This window comes from Arachis hypogaea, chromosome 3 (genome assembly GCF_003086295.3).
Source record: "Arachis hypogaea cultivar Tifrunner chromosome 3, arahy.Tifrunner.gnm2.J5K5, whole genome shotgun sequence".
NCBI lineage: Eukaryota > Viridiplantae > Streptophyta > Magnoliopsida > Fabales > Fabaceae > Arachis > Arachis hypogaea.
This window is the reverse complement of record NC_092038.1, coordinates 78,386,715-78,397,073: the sequence shown is the minus strand read 5'-3', so window position 1 is coordinate 78,397,073 and position 10,359 is coordinate 78,386,715. Positions and strand designations below refer to the sequence as shown.

General features: G+C 31.8%; 1 protein-coding gene across 2 annotated transcripts; it reads right to left on the bottom strand.

Moving 5' to 3' along the window:
* Positions 1-6,548: 6,548 nt before the first annotated feature.
* LOC112790694 (inactive protein kinase SELMODRAFT_444075) lies at positions 6,549-9,883 on the bottom strand. 2 transcript variants are annotated; one of them, XM_025833221.3, is made up of 9 exons: positions 9,042-9,883; positions 8,808-8,962; positions 8,636-8,730; positions 7,626-8,563; positions 7,387-7,547; positions 7,224-7,300; positions 7,005-7,152; positions 6,761-6,931; positions 6,549-6,679 (listed from the first exon to the last, which is right to left on the bottom strand). In XM_025833221.3, the coding sequence occupies exons 1-9, from the start codon at positions 9,235-9,237 to the stop codon at positions 6,656-6,658; spliced, it is 1,965 nt and encodes a 654-aa protein (XP_025689006.1). In that variant the 5' UTR covers positions 9,238-9,883; the 3' UTR covers positions 6,549-6,655. The 2 variants fall into 2 exon arrangements, with proteins under 2 accessions (XP_025689006.1, XP_025689007.1); XM_025833222.3 differs by having other exon boundaries at positions 9,071-9,806.
* Positions 9,884-10,359: the final 476 nt, after the last annotated feature.

Here is a 10,359-nt window from a genome sequence, read left to right as displayed (position 1 = left end):
TTCATTTAAAGAAGGGAAGGGGATCGGATACGCCTTTTCTTCAGTAGGCCAGGGTAACAATAATCAAGTTGTGGATCAAATATCAAAACAGAAAAATTGGTAGTTATCTAATCCAGATCTAGCTCTTGACGTTCCTAAATTTATATAGCTAGTAATTTTATAATAAAAATACTCTTTATATACTGAGATGAGAATTTATTTTTACTATGTATTTTATATTTTATCATATATTTTATATTAATAACTAATTTAACTAATAAATTATTGTATGAATAAAATAAAATTCTAACTTTGGATACTTATTTAAATGTATTAGTATCTACAAAATTAACTTAATTTATATAATATTATTTTATAATAAAAAATATAAATAGACAATAAAAATAATAAATAATAAAAATATTAAATATTTAATTTATTAAATATTTAAATATTTAATTTATTAAGTGTACAGATAATTATTTTAATATTAATATTTAAGAGGTCATTTAAAAAGTGAAATATTTTTTTTATTTTATTGAGCTAATTTTAAAATTTATTTTTATATTGTTAAAAAAATAATTGGTGGAAGGCAATTAATGCAAGTTGAAGATTTTTGGTCTTTTAATTTTTGCGACAAGGTCCCATTATATTCATTCTCTTTCATCTCATTTGGCATTATCGTGGAAAGGAATCTTATTTGAAAGAGATCAAGCTATTGACCAGCCATATGCTAATTCATTTGGAGAATTTTCAATGTTTGCTTCAAGTGCTTCTCAAACAACAATTTTCATATATATGATTTTTAATTTATGAGCAATCTGAACAATTCCCAAATTTGCTTTTTCTTTTCACCTTTCTTTATCAAGAATATACACTGCTGCTTTTGTTGAACCAAAACCCTCTATTGAGGTTTACAAAATTAATTCAAAAATATTTGGTAATCAAAATAAATTAATTAAACATAATCAAAATTTATCCTATTTAATATTATTTTTCACTACCTATACTATGTACTCAAAAACCAAATAAAGACTTGTCCATCTAAGTTTTTATTTGGAGCAATAAATATGGCAATAAGTGCAGCATCCACTACCTAGCTAGCTAGAAAGAGTTTGCATCCAAGGCCAGTAACTAAGCTAAGAAGCCATCCACCAGCCACTTAATTGCCAAGTACAATAAGTCAATAATATATATATCCTCCAGTATATCACTGGCAGTCCCTCGTGAGTGCGGCATGCACCTTTTAGTTTGTTTCGGAGCCGTTTTGGCGAGGCGTACTAAACCCACTACGTACCACACCACCGGGCGGCTCGCCTGAATGCCGAGTCTTTCTCCGCCGCCAACTCGACGTCGTCGTCACCTGCAAGATAAGGCCGACTTTACTAAACGAGAAGCTATTTTGTGCCTAACAATATTGGTTAAGTATACTATAAAATAATATTTTAGTGTTATTTATTATAAAAATAATTTTTTTTTACATTATTAGTATATTAAATATATATATTAAAAATATTAAAATATTTTTTTATGATATGTTTATTAAGGCACATAATAACAAAATCCTATATATAAATATAAATATAAATATAAATATAAAATATTATTAAAAAGTAGACACCATTAGATATACATATATGGATATCTTACCAAATTGGGCCATACAATTGGTCGTGAAATCATAGCAGACACTGATTATTAGTGTTTGGGTACAATGACAAAAGAAGCATTACTTTCAAACATAGGATAAGTGATAAATAAAGAAAAAGGCAACTAAAGAACGGGATAGGTTAGTTCAAGGGTCATAATCATTCTATTCAAGGATATAAACTATGATTAAATCATTGGTTATTAGTCTTCTAATTATGCTTTTTGGTTATGATATCAACCATATTATATCACAGATATTCATTATATATAGCAACACTGTCTATAATATTCATTATATATAGCAACACTGTCTGTAACAATGAATTCTTTATTATTCATTAATATTTCTTACTGACTATGTCCAATGTACAGGCACTAATTTGTTCTCCAAAACTAGTTCAACGCCATTGGATCTCTGCAAGTTGCATGCTTATTATTTTTTGTGTGGGAGAGAGCTGAGTGCATCTCACAATGATGGGAGAAGAGATGAGTTTTTCATTTCTATGGTGTAAACAAATCGGTCCCTCCGATTTGTTACATTTTTTAAATCAACAATCACAAATCGGATGGTCCGATTTATATTTTTGAAAATAAAAAAAATTTTAATGTTAAAATCGGACCGTCTGATTTCTATTTTAAAAAATAAAAAAAATTAAAAATATAAAACGGACCATGTGATTTGTAGTTTTTTTTTATCAAACAAATCGGACTCTCCGATTTGTACTTTACTTTTTTTCAAACAAATCGGACCGTTCGATTTAAATAAAACACCATATAAAAAAACACCTAATCTTCCCATAACAATGTATTACACATATATTTATATAATATAAAAAAAATTAGCCCCAAGTTGCAAGCAGCTTTTTATATATATATATATATATATATATATATATATATATATATATATATATATATATATATATAAACGGTTATGCTAGGAATAAAAAAATTAGCTAAAATTTGTTTTATTTAACATTTATTAATTATTGTTATAATTAATAAATATTAAATAAAATAAATTTTAATTATTTTTGACTAATTTATTTTGATTACCAAATATTTTTGATACAATCTTGCTAAATAACTAAGAGAATTTCAACGAACTCCTACCAATTTTTATTGGACTGGACGTCAAAGTGTACAAAAAAAAATACTCCGATTATCCTAATTGAAAATCACCTTTCAGTTTTTACCCTTTTTACTTACCAGTTTTTTACCACCGTCGTGCATCACTCTTCCCCCTCTATTCCGTCGTTGAACCTCCCTGCCACAGAGACACATAACTGACCTCCGACGCCGTTTCCGACTATTTGAAGAATGTTGTTCAACACCGCTTCCGCTCTAACCTTCGATGTTGCGCCACCACCATCATCATTCAGCCGGGATGCGTCAAGTCCCCGCCTACTGCCAAGACGCGCCGACGCATTTTTTCCTTTTCAAATCACGCGTTGCTGCTCCTCGTCCACCCCATTATTCTCCAACATGTTAGTAGCTTCATATGGTTTTATTTAATGGACAATTTTTTAACTGTCCTAGGGTTCATAAACTAGTATTAGAGGTTTAATTGAGATGTTTTTTGATTTTGTATAATTATTTGATGTTTCTCTTTTTAATTAATTTTAGATGTTTGAGTTGATAATTTGACCTGATTTTTCGATTATACTAGTTCTGCCTGCTTTGTTGTATTATTTAAATGTTATTGAAAGGTAATGTGAAAGTACATACCGAATCAATTTACTTTTATTTAATAATTTACTTGCATTTTTTATGCTAGTTATTTTGAGTAACTCTTTTTTTCTAGAACATGTACGTGTTACACACCACATAAAATAAACATTGATGTGTCTTCGGCTAGAATTTTCTTTTAATGGATGTGTTTTCTGTTTGACACTTATTTAGATGTGTCCTTAATTAATGTGTCTTTTGTTAGATATGTCTTTAATGGAAGTGTCTTTTGATTAAAGTTTGATCATCAAAATTCAAACACAAGACACATACACTTGGACAAATAAGAATTTTAGAGAGGGAAATTGAACTATTGAGTGACTGTATCTGATTCGGATTCAAAAATAATGTGTCGGTATTATTCTCTTGGGAGGCTTGCAACAACGAAAAAATAGAACGAGCTGGCAGTAGGAGGAGATTGGTGTGGAAGGACTGACAGCACTGGCTCAGAAAACATGCAATGACAAAAACTCAGACACGTCTGGCATGAGGTGTGTTGCATCAATGGTCGTACCTAGCGTCAGTCTGCAATGGCGATAGGGACTTGCGAACTTTTGATAGTGCAATAGCAAGGTGAGACGTGTCACATCTGCGATGGAAGGCGCACAGCGAAAAGGCCACGAGTAATAAATCGGCTGCACGCGAGGAAGGGTGGCCGAAAAGATGCGATGATGATGACGCAGACGCTCGATACTGATTATTTTTTCTATGCGAATAGCGAATGAGACGACGATAACGGATGTAAAGAAATTAGGGTGGAGACGCGACGATCGAAGCGGCTACGGTCTTTGGAGAGAGGACAGCATGGCGAGGAATTTATTGTAAAGGCGCGACGAATGAATTAGAGAGAGGGTGGCGTGAGGGCTTAGGAGAGAGATTAGAATTTTGGAGAGTGAAAATAAAAATAAAATTAGGATAAACAAATATATATATATATATATATATATATATATATAGGCACCACCTGGTGGAGGCCAAGGATCGTGATAATAATTATTATACTTTATGTTTGTTATATTAAACAAAAATGTAATCATGAAGTTTCTTAAATTCTAGAGATTCCGAACGAAGTAGTAGTAGTGGCTTTCTTATGTTGCAAAGAGGTATTCTAGCTAGCTATCTCCTTTCTTTTAATAAGTCAGTGGGGGCAACATGGATAACTTACTGTAAATAATAATATAATAATGTTGATATTGATTGTATTTGCAGATGAGGAAATTAAACTTGTTTAATTTTTTCCTTTATTTATGTGCATATGATGATATAACACAAATAAAATGTGAAATTTCTTAATTTGTTGCAATCGTTATTTACTTATTTCAGAGTTCATAGTGACATGATTATGATATATATTAGGATAAACTACTAAAATAATCTCAATTTCTGAATTTGTTGCTAGAAACATCTATCTTTCACGTTTATTGGCGACAAAATATTCTCAAAATATTTTAAAGCGCAACAAAATAACCAACATTATATATATATATATATATATATATATATATATATATATATATATATATATATATATATTCTTAAAATATATTCTAAAATTAAATTGTTATATTTTTTATTGTATTTTTTTAATAAATATCTAAACATTTTTATAAAATTTTAGATCAAATATAAAAATTGTGTCATATTTATATTTTTTAATTATTTTTCGCATTTTATAATAGTTTAAAAATATTTTTATTATTATTAAAATTGGAAGATATTTTTATCAACATCTTCAAAAATTGAAAATAAATTTAGTGGTTTATTCTATTTATTATCATACAAAATTTAAGTAATAAGTTACTAAAATTGACAGCGGAATAAACACCGAGAGAATTAATAGAATGAGGAGAGCCAAGATAATTAAAAATGTCTCCGCATTTCTCTTATCATATCATAATGTACTATTTTACAGCTCATTACGAATTGATCGACATAAAGGTGAAATTGATTATAAAAAATGGCAATCATGACTCTGCAGAAATTGACAACTGAAATTAACACAAAAAGTATAAAAAATACATACTGTAATATGTTTCCATCATCGATATGTTAATTCACTTAATTGCTTTCCACATGCTTCAAGGGATTTCATATTGTAACAATATAATTTACCCGTAAAACTGTTTAGTTTTTCTTCTTCAAATAATGGGCAAAAAATCTTATCCACATCTTATCTTATATCTTAAATAATATTATTATTGAAGAAGCTACGGGAACTCATCGTCATCATAAACGGTATAATTAAGTATTTTTTAAATATTATTCATTTAATTTTTAGAAAAAAATAAAAAACAAATAATTTTTTAATTTTTTAAATAATTGATACATAAAAATAGATATTTAAATTAATTAAATGATAATAAATTTTTAAAAAAACTAACCAAAAATTAAATTTTAAAGAACAAATAATATTTTTGAATAATAAAATAGGACCATGGGGATGTATCGTACGGACATCTTGACAAAAATATCACATCTGGGGAACCAATTTTCCATTCTTTTACTATCACAAATAAAGCACGTTTAATTTGCCTTGTAAAATTGCCAGCTGTATTACAAGTGTAAGAAAAAACAGAAAAGATCTTCACAGTTAATTCAAAGTAATTTATAGGGTCACTACTCACTAGCTTTATGAAAAAGACAGTAAGACCTTGTTGCAGGCCTTGATGGCAATGCCAGAGAAGCTGGGACAAAAATGTTCCAACCTTGTTAATTACTCGATACTGTAATTAGGTTCGAGTGATTAAAAGAAATGCTTTTCCCCTTCTCATTCCAAAGCAAATACTGTTGGAAAGACAATGACATTGTATTATTGTATTCTCTTTTTACCATAAAGAAGGAAATGATTATATAATAATGCAATTATGGCAGTCGAGCGAATATAGTTTCTGTATTGTGTATTTGATTAGAGTTTGTTGAATTTGGGAGGCCAACCCATGTGGAGTGGGGAAAACATAACCCATATTGTTGGACCCATTACACAAAGTGCCAATAAAAATAATGATCCACAAATACAAGCCCAAATACTAACAAGCCTTTTGGGCTTCTTTGATTTTCTATTGTTTTGTTTTTCTTTTAAATGACTCCTTTATGTTATATTGTTATTTAATACACTTGTTTATTTTCTCTTTATTAATTAATTTATTTTCTTGGAGACTAAATGTTTGCTTTACAAAATTTTGCTACGCTTGTCAGGGGGAACCAAAATGATAATAATAAAAATAAAAAAATAGAGTAGTGATTTTCTGTACAACGAAGAAATTAATCCAAGTTTGATTTTGATTAGAGTGTACAATGTTCATTCTTCCAGCATCCTTAGCACCTATAATCATAATAAATATGAATAAGTATAAACGAAAAGTAGTAATAATTGGTATGAATATTAGTTAGTTAATATTGGAACCTGAGACATTCTGGGCCTTGAATGAGGGTCTCTTCGGATGCACAAGGAGCAACATTGCAACATTCGATTAACCTCTTTAGCAATATACCCTTTCCCTTTCCATATTATAGGATCAACTAGCTCTTCTCTCGCTTCTGCTTCTTCGTGTTCAAGTTCAAGCAATGGCCGTGCCTATCCAATGAAGATGCATAAATGAAATGAAATGAAATGAAAAGATAGAGAGACATGCATGTATGTTTGTTACCCATTCACTGAGGCATTGCTGGCCTTTGGGGCGGTTTATATCAATGGCTTTCCTTCCTGTTACAAGCTCCAATAGCACTATTCCAAACGAATACACATCAGCTTTCTCTGTTATTTGCCCACTTTGAGCATATTCTGGCGCCAAATACCTACCAAGACAAATCCCATTTCAATGAAATTTATTTAATTTAACAAGAAATCGGATTTAATGTGAATGTACCCAAATGTTCCTATGACCCTGGTTTCCACACCCAAATCTCCATCAGGTTGCCACCTAGCAAGTCCAAAATCTCCCACCTAACATCCATTTTCATAAACATAAACTGGTTAGGCTGTTACTACCTCAAAGTCAATGAAATGATTGTTGAGGCAGCTAATAATACCTGTGCTTCAAAATCATGAGTAAGGAGGATATTGTTAGGTCGCATATCACGGTGCACAATACATCCCACTCTGCATTCTTCATGTAGGTACCTTAAGCCGCGAGCAGCTCCCACTGCGATTTTTTGCCGAGCAGACCATTCTAGTACTTTCTGTTTTCGTCCTGCGAAATAGATTACCATCCATCATAACATTTCACTGATCAAGATCATTGGATAAAAGGAATTGAAAAGGAATTTACCATAAAGATGAGAATCCAAAGAGCCATTGCATATGTATTCATAAACTAGTAATCTTCTACCATCCTCCACACAAAACCCAATTAGCGTCACAACATTCCGATGTTGTGCGCAGCTTAAGACTTCAACTTCTGAGCAAAATTCTTTATCACCTTGTGTACTGGCTAATTTATACTGCTTCACAGCAATGACTTGCCCATCCGGTAGCACGCCGCGGTGTACAGAACCAAAACCACCTTGTGCCAAGAAATTTGCTTGTGAAAAACCACCCGTGGCGAGTTGCAATTCGGCAAATGTAAACCACCTTGGAGGGTTTCCAAATGCAGGTGCCTTGTGCTGACAAATAGAGCACAATGGAGGAGGACCAGGAGGTGCATTTCTTGCAAGTGAAATTGCATCTCTAACACTTTTGCTTAGGTTGACATCAATCTTACAATTAAGCACTCCTAAGACAGGGTCTTGATCGCCCAACCTTTGCATACTGTCCTCACCATCAAGACAAATCACATTGGCAATCCAGGGCTGAATATATGAACTTTTTGAAGATAAACTTAGCTTTTCACTCTCCGAGTCAGATTCAATATACTCCAGATTTTTCAGTCCCTCGTGCCTTCGCCTTTCATAAATATCACTCTGGAAAAATGGTGAAGTGCTAGGATCTGAGCTCGATAGTGATGAGGTACCAATATCAGTTGCAGTCAATAGCGGCGATCCTTGCTCAGGACTACTAGCTGGAGTAACAGCAGGACCTCTAATTGTGTCTGGATTTTGTTTTGCATATGCACTCAGCTCCAATGACAATGAACACCCCCCATCATTAAGTTCCATCTTCGGTGAACTGTTCAAATTCAAGCGCAGAATCTTTGCCCTTGATCGCTTCATACTTACAATATTGCAATGCAGCTGCTCCATGCAGCACTTCTTTTCTTGTTTCAATTTTCTGCAATCACGGATTAATCAATAGACAACATGAAACACACAAAACAAAAACATAATGTGAAATATATATTACTTGTCCAATATAACCCAGCTTGAGTGGACTCTCTTGGCTTCAATGGCAACTGCTCCACATAAAGAACTCGAAAGAATCTTGACGCTGATCTTTATCTGTATAAACATTTTTGGCAGATTTGAAAACCTGAATACTAAGCATTAGAAAGACAAACACAGTGTTATGTACCAACCTTGTCTGGATCATATAACTCATGTAGTTGAAGCACCAATTGGGAACAGGAACTCGTAATAATTTCTTTCTGATCTGAAGCGCTTCCTAAGTGGGATCTCCAGTTACTAGTGGTACAATCACTGGTAAATCTTGAGAATCCCCAATTCCTCTTGCCTGAAAATGTAAAGATCACAAATCATGATTCTTATTAAATCAAAATGAGTAAAAGCAAGATTGAGAGTGGAATGAACACCTGAGGAGAGAAAAGGAATGACAACTAACAGCTTAATGGAATCCCCTGGTTGAACAACATGAGTCAATGCCCAAACCAAAGCAGTTCTTGAAATTTCTCTTGAAGCTTTAACTGCAACAACTACCACTTTCCCACTCACCATCTCTTCTTCTTCTTCTTCTTCTACTTCTTCATAACTTTCCTTTTTGCTGCTCATCTCAAAGTTCCAAACTCTGCCAAAAATTGAAGTTACCAAAAGCCCCCCAATCTCAATGTTCCCATCACAAACACTAGAAAACTGAATTCGGGTTCAAGATCACGACTTTGCATAAGGGTGACAACATCCTCGGAACCACAAGAAATACTAAATACTCAGTTACTGACACAAACTTCAAGGAGACTTCAGTTAAAGCATGAGCACGTGAAAAGCCAGGTTGGGTTCAGCACAAAGCACATGCACAAGAAGAGAAGTAATTTCTTGAATCTTGAATCCTTGATGAGGAGGGTATGCAATTTGAGAGTTGAAAGAGAAAATGGGTTCAGGTGAGGCAAGCTTGAAGCCGGGGAACCCCATCATCTTCTTCTTCTTGGCATTTTCCTGTAACAGTTTTCTGAACAATGTTTGTGACTCAGAAGAAAGAGGAGAAAGCGGTTAAGACAAAAATAACAATAACAATAACAATAAAAAAAATGTAGAAATGAAGGATAATCTCAAGCAAATGATGACACGAAGAAAGGGACAATTGTATGTGAGACACTATAACTAAATCCTGTGCCTCTTCGACTGATCCCAAAACTCAATTGAGTCAGATTAACCGCTGATTTCAGTGCCTTCCTTAGGATCCCACATGCATTACAATTATTACTGCAAAATAAATTTAGTTGTATATATTGAAATTTTTTTTATTTTATTTGAATATAAAAATATTATATTTAATAAGTATTCCAAAATATTATTTTTATACAACATTTACCTATGTGTTAAATTGTTAAATATATGATTATTTCATGTGCCAAAAATATATAGAATATACCTATTATGTAATAATATACGAAAAAAAATTATTCTCTAACTTCAAAAGATTACGGAGTATAGTAGTTACTTTATCATTATCATTAGGATAGTTAAAATACATTTTCATAGAGAAAAATTTTATAAAAAATAAATAATTAAAATTTTTTAATATACTCATAATGTAATTTTAGCCAAAAAAGATTTACTGGCAATAACTTTGAACACTGTTGATGGACGATTACGCTCTGTTGCTTGTAAAAAATAAAAAACTTTGAACAAATTAAAAGGAAGTTTTATTAACAAAAAACTTATCTCCTTATCAGT

Coding starts and splice junctions, on each gene's coding strand:
- LOC112790694 (XM_025833221.3), bottom strand. CDS start 9,237: ATGAGCAGCAAAAAGGAAAGTTATGAAGAAGTAGAAGAAGAAGAAGAA. Junction 7,301..7,386: donor CTCATGATTTTGAAGCACAG/GTATTATTAGCT, acceptor AATGGATGTTAG/GTGGGAGATTTTGGACTTGC. Junction 6,680..6,760: donor CAAGGCCCAGAATGTCTCAG/GTTCCAATATTA, acceptor TTATGATTATAG/GTGCTAAGGATGCTGGAAGA.